The 17465-nt window shown below is 49.2% G+C and overlaps 1 protein-coding gene across 1 annotated transcript in view; it reads left to right on the top strand.

Moving 5' to 3' along the window:
- Positions 1-2861: 2861 nt before the first annotated feature.
- VSTM5 (V-set and transmembrane domain containing 5) overlaps positions 2862-17465 on the top strand; it is a gene marked incomplete at both ends in the record, with an annotated part of 29509 nt that continues 14905 nt past the window's right edge. Inside the window, 1 exon segment of the mRNA XM_080816832.1 lies at positions 2862-2952. Coding sequence (XP_080672958.1) covers positions 2862-2952 — 91 coding nt within the window.

The raw sequence follows: 17465 nt of genomic DNA, 5'->3' as shown, positions 1-17465 counted from the left end.
CAATACACAATAAACATATTTTCTTTCTTTTTTAAAAGGATTTATTTATTTATTTGAGAGAGAGAGAGACTCAGAGGGAGAGGGAGGGAGGATCCCAAGCAGACTCCACAGTGTGAGTGGAGTCCAACCCAGGACTCGATCTCATGACCCCCAGATTATGACCTAAGCCGAGACCAAAAGGAATCAGATGCTTAACTGACTGAGCCACCCAGCTGCCCCAATAAGAAGCTTATTTTCAAGAAAGAAGCAAGAAGCAAGAAGTTAACAGATCATCTGAAAGCAATGATCAGTTTTCCAGAACAAAACACCAGAATATATGGTTTGACAAATTCATATGTCCTTACAGGAACAATGGAATAGCATATTTAAAATCACAGCATATTTAAAGTTTAAAAATCTCAAAAATGAGATCTCTATGGGGACCTACGGCTGTCATAAAGCTTGGACGATATAAACACACATCATTTATTTCTCTTGGAAGTAAAAAATGGCTCCAAAGTTTTTGAGAAAATAAGCACTGGTGGCTGTTGATTTTTTTTTTTTTCTTTCCCAGAGTGGTTGGTTGGTGAAAAGAGTCACCAAATACCGAAAAGTGCCAGTGGCATATACTGTGGCAGAGAAGGAGCCAATATATCAGGTTAGGGGTGAATTATATCCTTCCGCCAAAAACAAGCTCTCTCAGTATTGAATATACGGACCCCTTCAAGTCTTAGTCCCAATCAACTTTTCTAGTCTTCCTCTCCGCTCCTCCCTCTCTGCCTCAACCAGACTGAAGCCATGCCTGGGATCAAGCAGTCACTTACCTGATATTTGTGAGGGTGCCTGAGGGGCTCAGCTGGTTAAGCGGTTAAGCATCTGCCTTCAGTTCAGGTCATGATCCCACGTCCTGGGATCGAGCTCCATGTGGGGCTCCCTGCTCAGCAAGGAGCCTACTTCTCTCTCCTCCACCTCGTTTGTGCTATAAATAAATAAATAAAATCTGTAAGTAAATAAATAAAATTTTTAAAACAAACCAAAAAATAGGTATCTGTTGAAAGAAAGAGAGGAAGAAAGGAAATGGTCAATGTAATCAAGGCTTAGATGGACTCGTGCTATCTCCCTCTTCTAGGCAATCCTACTCTAAAGAAAGGATCCGACAATCTAAGATTTAAGTGTCACCGAACACGACCAGAAGAAGCTTCTAACTAATGCAGAGCAGTGGTTTTCCGCCCTGGCTGGCTATCAGAATCCCTTAGAGAGCTTTTGAAATACACTAATGCCGGGCCCCACCCCCAAAGCATCTGATTCCATTGAACTGGAGGGACACCTTGGTCCTGGTGCTTTACTCCCAGTGTGTGGACAGGATTGCCTATCTCTGGCCCAGGCCAGTCCCCTCAGAGCTCCAGAGGTTGATGTCACATCTCCATGGCCAGACTCAGCATCACTGGGTCAATCTAGCCTTTATCAGCACTCAATCTCATGAAATTCTTCTTTTCTCTTAACTTTCTCAGACCAGTTTTTCTCGTTTAACAAATAGTTACTATGCACCTGCCATGTGCCAGGTGTCAGGTGTACTCCAGTGAGCAGAACAGTCCATTTCCTCTCACCTTGACCTCAACAGGAAGAGTCCTCATGCCTGGACACCTTTCCCGATTGGGACCAGTCGGTCTCCACTAGTGAATTTCTCAGGACTAGGAGCCCTGTGTTAGTCATCTTTAGAGCTGCAGAGCCTAGCACATTGCTTGGTATGAAGGCAGATTTGATCCAAGTTGGATGAATGATTCCTAAATCCGCACACATGGAATAAAGAAAACAGAAAAGTGTCAAGAAGATTACTTTCATTCGCCTGGACTTTCTCAATTCTACATCATAGAAATCTAGCTTAAATTCTCCCAAAGAGGGTATTTACTTGCTCATAAGAGGTAAAGGCAAGTGTACAGAATCCAGAGCTCAAATCATGTCATTAGGGCTCAATCTCTCTTGGCCGCTCCCAGCTGGCTCAAGCTGTGTCATCTTGGCGTCTTTCCTAATTCAGGGCCTCTTCACGAGACAGGCAAGATGGTCCTCCAGGAGTCCCAGGTCTGTAACCTCTGATTTTAGCAATCCGGGCATGGACTCCGAGGGCCCCAGGTGCACATTCCTGAACCAAACACTCTCTGGCTCAAACATTCCCCCAGTACTCTCTGAGTATCTATCATGTGCCAGGCCCTGTGCAAACAAGCAGGCAGGCTGTCAGCGAACACTTGGACAGATGGAGGGATGGAGGGATGGAGGAAAGGTTGGTTGATGAATGAATGGGTGAATGGTTGATAGATGGGTGGATGGGTGGGTGGGTAGATGATGGGTGGTGGATGGATGTCACTAGTATCATAGCCTGAGGCTCCCTTGTTGTCCCCTGTTCCCACCCCTCCACCCCAGGCTATCCCTTCATTTTCCTAAAAGTCTCCTTGCCCATGAAGCCATTATAATGATGGTCTCTCTTGGTCCTCAGACAACAGCTGGTACTTTCCCTCCCTCCCGCCATCCAGCATCCAGCACCCAGCATCCAGCGTCCAGCATCCTGCCGAATCTGGAATCAATACCAGCGAACTGGGTGTGAACGGAAAGGAGACTGGCTCATTATTGGCCATTGTTTACTTCTGAGTGTGTGCATTCTCACCGCTTCCCATTCTCTGTCTCTCCTCTTTCCTTCCCACTTCTTCCCACTGGCTCAGCCACAATACAACCAGCTCATCTGCATTTGGCCCTGGAGGACCTGCGGACTCAGGGGAGGAGGACAGAGGCGGCGGGCGGGAGCAGCACGGCGGCGGTGACAGCGCACAGCCCGGCCGCGCCGCGCCGCTGGACGCCCATGCCCGTCCCGAGCGGCCCAGGGATTGCTCATGAGGCCTCTGGCGAGCGGGAGTAGGAAGAACCGCGGCGTATCCCTGGGGCTCCTGGCCCTCTTCCTGGCCGCAGCCCAGTGTCTGCAAAGTAAGCGCGGGGCGGCAGGGAGGCTCGGGGCGCAGCGGGGGCCGGCGGGGGCCGGCGGGGGTGGCGCTGGGGGCGGAGAAGTGGCTGTGGGGCTCGGGGGGCCCCCCGCGGGGTGCCGCGGGGAGCCGCGGAGCTCGGCGGGGCTCCGGGAGGGGGACGGTGCGGACGGGCGGGGGCAGTGGAGCAGCCGCGGGGCTCAGGGCGGCGGGCGGCTCCGGGCGCAGCGGGGGACGGCGGGGTGGCGCGGGGAGCCGCGGCGGAGCTCGGGGAGGGGGTGGCGGCGGGGAGGCTGGGGGCGCAGCGGAGGCCCGCGGGGCGGCGCGGGGGACAGCGGAGCCGGGGGGGCCGGCAGGAGGCGACCCGGAGGCTCGGCGCGCAGCGTGGCGGGGGTGAGAGGGCGGTGCGGAGCTGCCGGCTGGTCCCGCGGGTCGCGGCCCCTCCCGGCCACAGGCCCTAGCCCACCTCGGTGGCCCCGGGTGTCAGGGGACGTGCTGCTTCCCCCGGGTCTGGGCTCGTCCCCTAGGGCACCGACCGCAGGCGGAGGGACCCGGCCAAGTGGAGGCTCTCCCGGCCCGGCACCCAGGGCCACTTCGGGGTGCCCGGTCCGGCCCCGCCCGGCAGGGCGTTATCAGAGCCGGAAGCCGACAGGGAGATAACCGGCTCCCGGCCCCGTGGCCGCCTCCTCTGCAGTATTTTCTTTTTCCTGGAATAACCAGACTTGCAACTGAGGTGTCCCCGACCCCAAGGGCACGCGGGGCCCCGTCCCCTACGGTGGGGATCCCTCGCCCTCTCGCGGGTTTCCCCAGTGCCCAGGACATTCTGTAGGCCTCTCCCCTTACGCAGAGGACCCCACAGCCGACCCTCTTGAAGGAAGGGGTTCTGGGGGGTTTGGGTTGGGTGTTGGGGCCTGAACTCAGGCCGGAGGTGGTCCTCGCTACTGCGCACCGAGTGGCGGGCGTTGGGTGGCTCAGCCCTAGAATCTCCCTGGTTTGATGAACCTTAATGTAACTCACAGCGGCACAAACTCCTGCCGACACAAACCACAGATCCTAACACAGCTTTCTTTCTCATCTAATCATTAACATCATTGTCATTCCCGTGTTACAAATGAGTCCGCTGAGATTCAGGGTAAGGACTGCAGGGCCCGGTAGGTGGGAGCACCGACAGTAAGAGCTGGCACTGACTAAGCACGTGTGCGTTCACCATCCCTGGGACTCGACAGATTTTTATCCTTGAATCCACAAGGGAACCCTCTAAGTGCTACACGATCTCTGTTTCACAAGTGAGGAAACTGAGGCACGCAGAGGTTGTTGCTTGCACAAAGTCCAAACCGGGGCAATCTAGCACTGGATCCTTACCCTGCTCTGACTAGAGCCCAGCTTGGGAGACTCGCTGATTTCAGAAACCTAGAAGGACTGGGATAGGACACGGACCTCTGGCTGCCTGTTGAGCTAGAAATAACCTTGTTAGTCGTTCAGGTCCATGGGTGTGTTTGGCGTTGCAGTGGCCTTTCCATCGTTTCTCAACCCTCCAAACCTCTTCCAGCCGCCATTCTTACCCAACATCTACAGATGCTGCGACCCTCGGGGACCAGCCGTTTGCTGAGCTCTCACTCATGGCACCGTGTGCCTGTAGGAGGCAGGCCACTGTGGGGAAACTAGTTCACAGCCATGCCCTCAGGCGGGCAAAGGAGTGCCGAATGCCGGATGCTGTCCTTGGTGTTCAGAAACCTAGTGTTTACACATTTTCTTTTCAGCTTTATCTGCATTGACAAGCAGAGATCTTGCTCTTTCCTCTTGACTGCTACCCCTACGTCATCATAGAAATATTCTAGTTTGTGCTTCGCCAGCCCTGTCTGGATGGACATTGAAATTTTCCGCGTTTAGCCCTCACGCAGGTGAAAGCAGCCCTCTCCCGCAGAGTGGCAGGTTCAGTGCTAGCGAGAGGAGCATCAGAACAGGGAAGGCTGGGACCACCTCCAGGCTGACAGGGTAGCCCCAGGCCAAACACTTCCTTTCCACAGGGATAGTGCTCAGAAAAATGCTTGGAGGAGTAAATGAAGAATTGAGGGAGGGGTAAGGACTTTCAACCAGAAAGTCACCCAGATTTCTCCATTTCTGATCTCCACAGGAGATCTGAGGAACTCCATGCTGGTCTGGGAGGAGGCCGCAGTCAGGAGACACCCCCTTTCTCCATTATCACCAGGACCTGAGGACGCCTCTATATTTCAGTCCCTGTAATACTTTTTCCTTTAACATTTATGTATTTGTCTGAATATAATTGGCATACAATGTTATAGTACCTTAAGGTGTATGCCATATTGATGTGATAATTCTATACATTAGTCAGTGCTAATCACAGTAAGTGTAGTCATCATCTGTCACCAACAACATTATTAAAAAATGATTGACTGGGAACTCCTGGGGGGCTCTTTTGAATAAACGTCCAACCCTTGATTTCTGCTCAAGTCATAATCTCAGGGTCATGAGATTGAGCTACTTGGGTTGCTTCCATATCTTTGCTGTTGTAAACAATGCTGCAGTAAACATAAGGGTACATATATCTTTTCAAATTAGTGTTTTTGTTTTCTTTGGGTAAATATCAAGCAGTGGAACTACTGGGTCATGTGGTATTTCTATTTTTAATTTTTTTGAGGAACCGTCATATTGTTTTCCACAGTGGGTTCCCTTTTCTCCACATTCTCACCAACACTTGTTATTTCTTGTCTTTCTAATACTAGTTAGTCATTCTGACTTGTGCAAAGTGATATCTCATGTGGTTTTGATTTGCATTTTCCTAATGATTAGTGATGTTGAGCATCTTTCCATGTGTCTGTTGGCCATCTGGATGTCTTCTTTGGATAAGTGGCTATTCAGATCTGTTTTTCTTGTAATTGATTCCTAGTTTCATATGGTTGTGGTGGAAAAGATGCTTGATATAATTTCAGTCTTCTCAAATTTATTGAGACTTGTTTTGTGGCATACTATGTGATCTGCCCTGGAGGATGTTCCATGTGCCCTTGAAAGAATATGCAGTCTTGTTTTGGGGATGGAATGTTCCGTACATATTCGTTAGTCTATCCGGTCTAATGTGTTGTTCGAAGCCACTATTTCCTAGTTGACTTTTTGTCTGGATGATCTGTCCATTGATGTATGTGGTGTGTTAAAGTCCCCTACTATCCCTGTATTATGTTAATGTCTTCCTTTGTGTCTCTTAATAGTTGCTTTATGTATTTGGGAACTCTATGTTCTATGTTGGGTGCATTCATATTTACAATTGTTCTAACTTCTTGTTGGATTGATAGCTTTATCATTATGTAGTGTCCTTTTATCTCTTGCTACAGTCTTCATTTTAAAGCCCATTAATGTCTGATAGAAGTATTGCTACCCTGGCTTTTTTTTCCTCCCTCCCATTTGAATGGTTTTTGGTTTTGTTTTTTGTTTTGTTTTGTTTTTTAGAGAGAGATTGTGTGAGCCAGCATGGTGGAGGAAAACCTTTTGTATGACTTTGTAACTGATTAATCTACTACTTTGCCATATGTTTGCTTTTACTTATGAAATTTTTTCCCTTTCACAATTTTTTTACTTCTAGTGATGGCCTTTTCTTTCCACTCAAAGAATTCCCTTTAATATTTCTTGTAAGACTGGTTTAGTGGTGATGAACTCCTTTAACTTTTCTTTGTCTAGGTAACTCTCTCCTTCTATTCTGAATGATTACCTTGCCACGTAGGGTATTTTTGGTTGTAAGTTTTTCCCTTATGTATATGTAAGTGGCATATCGTGCTACTCTCTCTGGCCTGCAAAATTTCTGCTGAGAAATCAGCTGATAGCTATATGGAGTTACCCTTGTATGTAACTGTTTTCTTTTTTCTTGCTGCTTTTTTTTTTTTTACTTCTATTCCCCCTTATTTTATTTTATTTTTTTTATAATTTTTAAAAATTTTTTGTAAACATATAATGTATTATTAGACCCAGGGGTAAAGTCTGTGAATCACCAGGTTGACACACTTCACAGCACTCACCATAGCACATACCCTCCCCAATGTCCATAACCCCACCACCCTCTCCCTACCCCCCTACCCCCGGCCACCCTCAGTTTGTTTTGTGAGATTAAGAGTCTCTTATGGTTTGTCTCCCTCCTGATCCCATCTTGTTTCATTTATTCTTTCCCTACCCTCCCAACCCCCCCATGTTGCATCTCCACTTCCTCATATCAGGGAGATCACATGATAGTTGTCTTTCTCTGATTGACTTATTTTGCTAAGTATAATACCCTCTAGTTCCATCCACATCATTGCAAATGGCAAGATTTCATTTCTTTTGATGGCTGCATAGTATTCCATTTATGTATATACCACATCTTCTTTATCCATTCATCTGTTGATGGACATCTAGGTTCTTTCCATAGTTTGGCTATTGTGGACATTGCTGCTATAAACATTCTGGTGTTTCTTGCTGCTTTTAAAATGAAAAGTTCAATTACTTTTGTCATTTTAAGATTTTATTTATTTATTTCAGAAAGAGAGAGAGTGTGTGTGTGTGTGAATGGGGGGAGGGACAGAAGGAGAGGAGGAGGGAAAGAATCCTAAGCAGACTCCACAGAGTGCAGAGCCCTACACAGGACTTGGTCCCACAACCCTGGGACCATGACCTGAGCCAAAACCAAGAGTTGGATGCTCAACTGACTGAACCATCTAGGCACCCCTACTTTGGGTCATTTTAATTATTATGTGTCTCAGTGTGAACCTCTGGGAGTTAGTCTTATTAGGGGCTCTCTTTGCTTCTTGGATCAGGATGTCTGTGTCCTTCCCCAGATTAGCTTATTTCTTCAAATAAGTCTTCTGCCCTCTTGTCCCTCTCTTCTCCTTCTGGGATCCCTATAATGCAAATGTTATTACACTTGATGATTTCACAGAGTTCCCTAAACCTATTCTCATTTTTTTTTTCTTTTTTGCTGTTTAGCTTGGTTGCTTTTCATTGCCCCGTCTGCTGTAGGACTTTCTTTTTTATTTATTTATTTTTTAAGATTTTATTTGTTTAGTTGACAGAGAGAGAGTGAGAAAGCACAAGCAGGGGGAGCAGCAGGCAGAGAGAGAGGCAGACTCTGCTGAGCAGGGATCCTGAAGATCATGACCTGAGCCAAAGGCAGATGCTTAACTGACAGAGCCATTCAGGCGTCCCCGCTGCAAGACTTTTTTTTAAAATATATTTTAAATTGTCTAAAGTCAGGATGCATCAGTATCTAATCAATAGCTTTGCTATAATCTCTGTTGGCCTGGACTGAAGTCGGGCCCTTCCTGAGAGGATGTGTGTTGCTTCTGTCCACAACCAGAGGCAGCTTATCTGGGGAGTAGGAAGGACTTCTTGAAGGGGTGACGCTGAGTCTTGAAATAGGAGTACGTGTATACAATAGGGCAAGATGGAGAAGAGAACTCTAGGTATACAGCAGGCACTCAAAAAATAGGTATACTGTTCCTTCTGGGGCCTGACGGGGTCTAGACATGCTAAAAAAACAAAACTACAACTACAACAACAAAAAACAGAAGAGGAAGTGGGCTTCTGCCTTAGCAAGCATCTCCCAGAATCTTGGCAGAAACCCCGCTCCACAATCCTGCCGATACTAAGCCTCCCTGGTCCAGTGCATTCAGAACCCTGGTCTGTCCGCACCAGCGTTTTCCCTTGAAAATAGGCTTGTGGCAGGAATGTATTTACTTATCAAGAAGAAATGAAGGTAGGAGAGAGGCTAGACTGGCAAGTTCAGAGTTGGAAAATAATTTTCTCCTGTCACTGGTTTGCTGGGCAGGGGAGGCACCAGTCAGCCCTGTGGGCATAGGGGAATGACACAGTGGACCGTAAGGGGAGCACAGGACGTTCCTCCTTCACATGTGGTGCAGGAAGCACGTTGGCCTTTCCCTGTGCTGAGGTGCACCCTGGGGGAGCTCAGGCCTGTGCCATGCTGACCCCACAGGAGACTTCCCCGGGAATCCCTAGGTCGGCAGAAGAGGAAGAGTCTGGGTGACGGGTCCTAGTCCCAGTGCTGGCTGTAAACCCTGGACGCAGACAAGTCACCTTCCTCCTCCGAGTGCACATGGCAAGAAGGGTGGGCTGGCTTGGTGCTTCTCCACCAAGGCTGCATATTAGAAGCATCTGGGGAGCTTGTGAGAAGTAAGGACGCTCACAACCAACTCTAGAGAGTGAAGTGGGTGTCTCCAAGGGCAGGACCCCATACTGCTTTGTTTTGATTTTAAGTTCCTTGGGTGATTCTAATGTGTGGCCAGGCTGTGCTCCTGGACTAGGCTATTTCTGGGTCCCTTCCCTTAGTCTTGTCCTAGGGAAACATCCTGTCACGAAGTGTGCATGTTTCTTCCACCTTCTGTTCTCAGGAGGCCCACCATTGTGGAACTGAGTCTCACTGACATCTGTTTTTCTTTCAAGATTTATTGATTTACTTTTTAGAGAGAGAGAGCATGAGTAGGAGGGGGAAAGGGTGGAGGAGTGAGAATCTCGAGCCGACTCTGCACTGAGCATGGAGCCTGATGCGGGACTTGATCTCATGACCCTGAGATCATGACCTGAGCTGACATTCAGAGTCTGTCAGTTAATGGACTGCACCACCCAGCCAGCTGTCACTTATGTCTTATTCATGGTTTTATCCTGACAAACCTATAGATACTTTCCCACTCGGCTTAGGGTAGGAGACAAGGCTGCTTTGCTGGGGAGTTATGTTTGCTCAGTAAACAGTTCCTGAAGGGCACCTGGATGGTTCAGTCAGTTAAGCGTCTGCCATTGGCTCTGGTCATGATCCCAGGGTCCTGGGATCGAGCCCCGCATCAGGTTCCTTGCTCGGTGGGAAGCCTGCTTCTCTCTCTCCCAGTCCCTTTGTTTGTGTTCCCTCTCTGTCAAATGAATAAATAAAATCTTTAAGAAAAAAAAAAAAAAAACAGCTCCGGAGTACCTACTGTGTGAGATGCCCTGTGCCCAGAGCCAAGCATATTCGGCTGTAGGGGATGACATGGCCCAGGGGCAAAGTCAGATTCCAGCCTGATGATTTGATGTTAGAGGCCCTGGGGGCACAGAGAAAGGGATTTACTTCCACTGGTTGGAGTTGGGAAGAGTTCTAGAAGTTGAACAGTAAGCCTGGGAGGCCGAGTAGGAGGTTGCCAAGGAAGGAGAAAGTTCTGAGCAACGGGAAATCACAAACACAGACACACCTTTTCCGTCTCTTCCCCCTTTGTGCCAGTAGCAGGGGGACTGTTCTTTAGTTAAACTTGTTTAAACTTAATTAAATTTCTTCTTATTTCATCTTATAAGTTCCGTAGCAGGTAAAAGAATGGAGCTTGGGAAGACTTTGGATCTTAGGTGGAAGGTGCTGGAGCAGTTCCTCTGATAGGCCCTTACCCTGGTGCCAGAGACTCAGGAGGGAGGTGTGGGTCCCTTGGCACCGAGCAGTGACTAGGGGACCTACGTGAGGCTCCCCTGATGATTTCCCTTCTGCACCTGCATCAGATCCCTTCCCCAGGCTCCCCGGGGGAATGGATCCCATTCCCTTTGGGAGCGAATGCCCAGAAACAGAACAGCAGACCCGCTCTTTCCTGTTGCCATCAACCACACCTACCACGCCTGGGATTTCAGGGGTTGTGGAACCAGAGCTTACTCCTCCAGGTCAAGGGGACTGTGACAGCCCCAGCCTGAATGAGCTATCTACCCATCCTATCACACCCTGCGGAATGCTGGTGATCCAGACCTAAGTGCCAGCCGAGTGCTCACCTGCTCCTTCCAGCGGGGAGATGGGCGTCATTCCTCTAATGTGAATGCACAGCAGGCTGGGAACTGTGCCCCAGGAGCCGGGGGTGGGGCGGGGGGTGTCCTGGTGGAGGAGGGCCCTAAAGGGAGCACACACCTGAGACAGGCAGGCGCGGTCTCCCCACTGAGAAAGGAGACAGAGCCCAGAGTGGGCCATCGTCTGGTGAACTGGAATTGGGTGGTGCAGAGTCTTAAGATGGGGATGGAAAAGCGAGTTGAGAGCAGAGCCAGGAGAGACATGGCCAGGTGTGTGGTCTAGGAAGATCACTTAGAATAGCCTCCAGCCGACTGAAGAGCAGAAAAGCCAGTCTGTCCTGAATTTTTCTGATTGTTAATCACAGTCACAAGGCAACACTGTGTGTGGCTGTGTATTGAGCTCATGCTTTGCGGCAAGTACTGCAACAGCGGCTTTCTGTTCACCCGCGTCATCCTGCAAACAGGTGCAATTCGGGCCCATTTTACAGGTAAAAAAAACTGAGGCTCAGGGCGGTTGAAGAACTTGCCTAGAGATATTCATTCCATTAGGTGCTTACGAAAAGCCCACAGGGCCAGGCACTGACCTGGGCCCCTGGGATTCAACAGCCACCAGCGAACAAGACAGACCCACCCTGGGTTCAGAGCTCACAGCTGATCTAGGATAAGCCATTCATCAAAAGGAATTACAAGGGACTGGGGTAAGTGTTGCTAGGAACAGATGTTATGGGAACACAAGGCTGGGAACCTAACCTGGTGTTGAGAGATTAGGGAAGGCTTCCTGGAAGAAGTGATGTTTAAACTAAAATCTTCAGGATGAGGAGGAATTGGCCCTTTAGTCTCTCTGAAGGAGCAGGTTTATACCCTAACCGCGGTACCCCGTCAGGAGTGTGCCTGAATCCTGTGATCGCTATGTACCCCTCTGCCAGAGGCGTTTAGTCATCCTAGAAATTCCCAAAGAACTGTTGGGATGTCACCACATCTTGTCTCTTCCTTAGTCCTCTGTGCCACACACATTACCTGCAGAGGTGCCTGAGAACCCCACTTTCCAGTTCCCCAGGCTGGGCACTGGTCCAGGCCCGACCATGAGTCATACAGCCCGTGGCCATTCAGAAGAGTTCAGCATCCCAGCAAGGGCGGCTCTTGCTTCCGGTAGGAAGATTCCAGGAGGAACTCCATCAGGAGGAGTTTCAGGTCATCCAGCCTCTTAGCACACTTCCACAAGGAAATCACAGATTTACAAATGCCCATTCCAGTCTATACCTGCTATGTGATTTGGGGCTGGAAGAACCAGGCTCCTCCACCAACCTGCCAGCTCCCGGTCTCAAATATATGACTTCAATCCCTGGTCCGACTCCAGCTTCTGCTTACACACCCCTGGGGATGGGGAGCTCACTACCTCAGTGAGCAGCTCCATTAATTTTAGCTGCTATTTATTGAGCGATCACCAAATGTTAGAAACTGTGCTCAGCTCCCCACCTGTATTGTCTCACTGACCTCATTCTGCTGCAGGAGGTGAGCACAGCACCATTACAATATATATATTTCATAAGTACAGTGACAGAGGGTGACAGAAACTAAGGAATTTACCCCCAGGTCAGGCTGTTACTGGCAGACCTAAATTTTGACCCCAGAGTCCGTGAATGCATCCATTATACCCACACAGCCTCAATTCTGTTTATCAGAACCTGCCTCCTTTCAATCTTTACCAGCCGATTGTCATTCTGGCAATGACCAGAGGACCCACGTCTTCCCTTCTCCAGGATGAGAAGTTTGACAGCAGAGGCGGGTCCCCTGCGTGGCGTAAGTGGTGTAAGCGGGGTTCAGAAGGAGAGGAGGGGCTGGGCTACGGGGATATTGGGAGCATCCTCAGTGTCCCCTGTGCCCGAAGGGCTTGCAGAATCATAACTGCCAAAGTTCTAACTGCGTGGTCCTGGGACCAGCAGCAGTGTCACCTAGAAACTTGTTAGAAATGCCAATTTGAGGCCTCACCCCTCACCTACTGAAGGAGAAATGGGAGGGGCCCAGCCACTTCGTTTTCACAAGCCCTTTAGGGACTCTGATGCCCTCACATGTCGAGTACAACCGCATTGTAGCTCTGGAGGGCGCGGAGGGCAGTGCAATTCCTCCCTAACCCCAAAGCATTGCTAGAAATTATAAAGTTTGAGGGATGCCAGAAAAATTCTTTCCCCCCTCATAGCTCACTGCAAGGGCTGACACAGGTGCCTCAAACATTCCGCTCGCACCTGGCAGCCCTTCTTTGCTTTGACTTGAGGCTTTGCCAGTGCCCCCTGTGAGGGGCTGGGAACTCTGGCTGCTGACCCCTTAGCATGGATTCATTCAGTCGTTACCAGTCTTGGCTGCACACTGGGGACTTTTAAGAACCACAAGGGCCTCGAATCCTTCTCCCACACCACCCCCAAAGATTCTGAATTCAGTAGTCTGGGGTAGGAATTTTTTATTTTTTTTTTTTTAAGATTTTCTTTACTTATTTGAGAGAGAGAGGGCACACAAAGAAGGGGAGCTGCGGGCAGAGGTTGAGGGAGAAGCAGGCTCCCCGCAGAGCAGGGAGCCTGAACCAGGGCTCCATCCCAGGACCCTGAGATCATGACCTGAGCCAGACACAGATGCTTAACCTACTACTGAGCCACCCAGGCGGCCCCAGGGTGGGATGCTCAAAAGCTTCCCCCAGGGTGCCTGGGTGGCTCAGTGGGTTAAGCCTCTGCCTTCGGCTCAGGTCATGATCTCAGGGTCCTGGGATCGAGTCCCGCAGCGGGCTCTCTGCTTAGTGGGGAGCCTGCTTCCTCCTCTCTCTCTCTCTCTGCCTACTTGTGATCTCTGTCAAATAAATAAATAAATTCTTTTTTTTAAAAAAAAGCTTCCCCCAGGTGATCTAATGTTCAGTTGAGGATGTCTGGGTTCCATCAGGACCCTCAGCTGTGGTGGAATGAGTAGATGAGGTCCGGTGGCCCACCTTGGTGCAGTCTGCTGCAGCCAGGAGCCCAGCTGAAAGGCCCTCTCTGGGGGTAAGTTGGGGGGGCTCTAAGAGTGCCTGCAGCACCTCAAGGACCAAATTAACAATGGCCTTCCACACAGAGTGAGTGACCCAAGCTGGTGCCCTATAAATGTTACTCTCTTCACTTCCCTGCCCGAGTGCTTGTAGAATGAAAGGAGAGTGGACTGAATTCTCCGGGCTTGGAATCCGGGCTTTGTCTGGGTGAGAAATCAGGGAAGGGAGGTCCTTCTGTGACCTTTGGAATTGTTCCTGGCTGTCAAGTTCTCACACCCACATGGTTTGGGGTTTGTTTATAATTGGATCATTGACAACTGAATGGTGATGGTCCCTAATTATAAATGAGGAACTGACGGGTCAGAGAGGGAAAAAGCTGTGCAGAGCGACGGAGCCCGGGTGTGGTGCCGTCCATACGGCACCCAGGTCTCTTGGTTACGTGGAGTGTGAGGGCACTGGGCTCCCCCAGCCCACACCCTGCCCTCCTCTGCCGCCCTCTGCTCCCACCGGCAGCTGTGCTCTTCCCAGCGTCCGAGGAAAAGCCAGAGCTATCCTCTTAGAAAGACAGAGACGGTTCCACGGTGTGGACCGAGAAGGAGCCAGGAGGGACGCCAGGATACCTGGTGAGTCTGGGGGCCCAGAAGGCACAAGTGTGTTTCAAGCAGGAGAGGTGGGCCGCAGTGCCCAGCTAAGTGTGAAGAGGAATTTGGAGGTCTAAAGAGATTGGAGGGAACTGGTCAGAGTAATCACGGAAGAGGGAGTCAATACATGAAAAAAGCCATTGTGAGATTGGCAGTAGGGAGGGCCATCTTGAATGTGATTATTCTGAACGTTCTGGAAACTGGGCTTTGTTGTGGGAGTGTCGGCTGTGGAATGGTCTCCCACAGTGTTGACTGCTCAGGTTTGAGCAGAGAGGAAGTAGAGTGTTGTTGACCCAGGTCTGGGCAGATACGAAAACACAGAGGACAATGGTGTCTAAGGAACTGGTCAGAGTGCTTGGAACACCACGGGCCCTGGAAGCCAGGCTGACTGCGGAGGGGAGTGAGGATTATGAATGGGGAGAGTGGCAGGAGTCGGAGGGGAAGGATTGATGAGGCCAGTGGGAGCAGTTGACCAGTAAACAGAAATGAGAGAGGGCTATGGTCAGAGTGGCTGTTTCCTCTGGAGGCTGAGGAGAATGTTCTGGTAGGCAAGGATGCTGGATGGGGCATCCAGGGGGCTGCTGGAGATACTTACAAAGATTCCATACCCCCCACCCCAGTAGAGTTGCTAACATGTTTGAAAACTGAAGAAGAAAGATTGGGGTGGGGGCGTCTGGGTGGCTTAGACTGTTAAGTGGCTGCCTTCGGGGCTCAGGTCACGATCTCAGGGTCCTGGGATCAAGCCCCATGTTGGTTGGCAAGGAGTGTGCTTCTCCCTCTTCCTTTCCCTCTGTGATCTCTCTCCTCCCTAGTAAATAGTAAATCTTAAAAAAACAAAACAAAACAAAACAAAAAAAACTGGGGGACTTCTAATATTGTTAAAAAGAGGAGAGGGTAGAGTCACTTCAAGAGAACAGGATTTTGTTTTGCAAGGCGGTGAGAAGTAATCCTCTAAACCAGTGCTGTCCAATAGAAATAGAATGCAAGCCCCATTTAACAAGTAGAAAGAAACAAGTGTAATTTAATGATATGATTTTAGCCCAGTATACCCAAGATATTACTTCAAAATGTAGTCAATGTAAAAAAAAAAATTGCATTCTGTGTAACATACTAAGTACTGCCTCTGAAATCCAGTGTGCATTTTACACTTGAAGGACATCTCAGGGCGCCTGGGTGGCTCAGTTGGTTAAGCTACTGCTTTCAGCTCAGGTCATGATCCTGGAGTCCCAGGATTGAGTCCTGCATCAGGCTCCCTGCTCAGCAGAGGGTCTGCTCCTCCCTCTGACCTTCCCCTTCTCATGTGCTCTCTCATTCGCTTTCTAAAACAAAACAAACAAAAAAACCAGAAACACACATCTCCGTGTGCACTAGCAAATTCCATCTGTGCGGTAACTTGTGGCTGGGGGCCCCTGGGTGGCTGAGTCGGTTAAACTTCTGCCTTCAGCTCAGGTCATGATCTCAGGGTCCTGGGAGCAAGTCCTGCATGGGGCTCTCTGCTGGGTGGTGACCTGCTTCTCCTTTCCTTATGCTGCTCCCCCTGCTTGTGCACACACACACTCTCTCTCAAATAAATAAAATCTTAAAAAAAAAAAAAAAGTGGCTAGCAGCTCCCATTCTGGCAACCCCAGGTAAGGGGGACTGTTGCTTCCAGTGACTTGGGTCTTGCAAATCTCTACTGGCACTGAACCTTGTGCTATTTGGGGAAACCTAAAAGAGGGGTAAATCTCCACCTCTAAACTCGGTATTTTATTTTATTAGAGGCAGCTGTGAGGCACTAAAAGCGCCTTGGGTTCCAGCCTGAGCTCTGATTTTCTACTTGGCAAGACCTTGGCCTCTGTGTGATGCCTCCGGGCCCCCGTGTCCTCGTCCTGAAGTAATGATCAAATAAGCAAGTGAAGCAAAAAGCGTAGGTTTTTTTTTTTTTAATTGTATTACGTTAGTCACCATAAAATACGTTAGTTTTTGATGCAGTGTTCCAAGATTCATTGTTTATGCACCACACCCAGTGCTCCATGCAATACGTGCCCTCCTTAATACCCACCACCAGGCTCACCCATCCCCCCACACCCCTCCCCTCTTAAGAGGGAAAAAAAAAAGCAAAAAGTGTAGTTCTTGAACTCAAGTCTGGCCGGCCTCCCAGAGGGAGAAAGAGCTTGTGAAACACTTTGCTAATTGTGCACAGGTGAATTACTAGTGCTTTCAAGTGCGAAACACCTGCGGCTCAGACCCAGTCTTGGCATGCATTTTACTTATTTTTCGGATCGTGCTTTTTTTTTTTAAGTAATTCCCAAACTTGCTAAAATGGTCCCAACTGTTCAGAAGGATATAAAGTGAAATGTAACACTTTTTTCCACCCACACATCCCGTCCTTCCCCAAAGACCACCACAGATCTGGTGTTTATAGCATCGTCCTGGAGATTTTCTGTGCATATACAGGTGAGCGTGTGTGTGTGTGTACATACATATCATTAAACAGAAGTATCTTCTATGTACTGTTCTGCCTTGTGCTTTTTCATGATTTTTGAGATAATATCCATGCATATAAATATAGTGTATTTTTTAAAATGCCTCTGTAGTATTAGAATGTGAATATTGATCATTTGTTTCACCAAGTTTGATACAGTAAGAAATACTTATTTGGTCTCCTCTGCCTGGTTTCTGACGCAGAGTCCTTAAAATCCTAGTAATTTCCTGGGTGATAGGAGTGCTGGAGGCCTCTCCTGTTAGAATATTTGGTCTTACTCCCTGGTTCCTGATGCAAAAACTTCCTAAGACCCTTGGAATCTCCAGAGTGCTAAGTCTGTTTTTTTTGTTTGCTAATGAGGTGGCTTTTGGAAGAGGAAGGCTGGTTGTCGGAGGAACTAACTGTGGGATGTGAGGGTTGGAACTTTCAGCCCTAACCTCCCTCCCCACCTTCAGCCTCTGGGGATGGGAGAGAGGCTAGAGATTGAGTCAGTCACCAACAGCCAGTGCTATCATCAATTCTTCCCAAGTAAAGAACCTCCCCTTACTTGGATGAACTGGGGAAGCTCCGAGAGCTCTGGGTTAGCGAACACAGCAAGGCTCCGAGGGAGCCCAGAGAGAGCA

The sequence above is a fragment of the Martes martes genome (genome assembly GCF_963455335.1).
Source record: "Martes martes genome assembly, chromosome: 10".
NCBI lineage: Eukaryota > Metazoa > Chordata > Mammalia > Carnivora > Mustelidae > Martes > Martes martes.
Note: the sequence above shows the minus strand (reverse complement) of the source record. Positions and strands in the feature narration are given on the sequence as shown.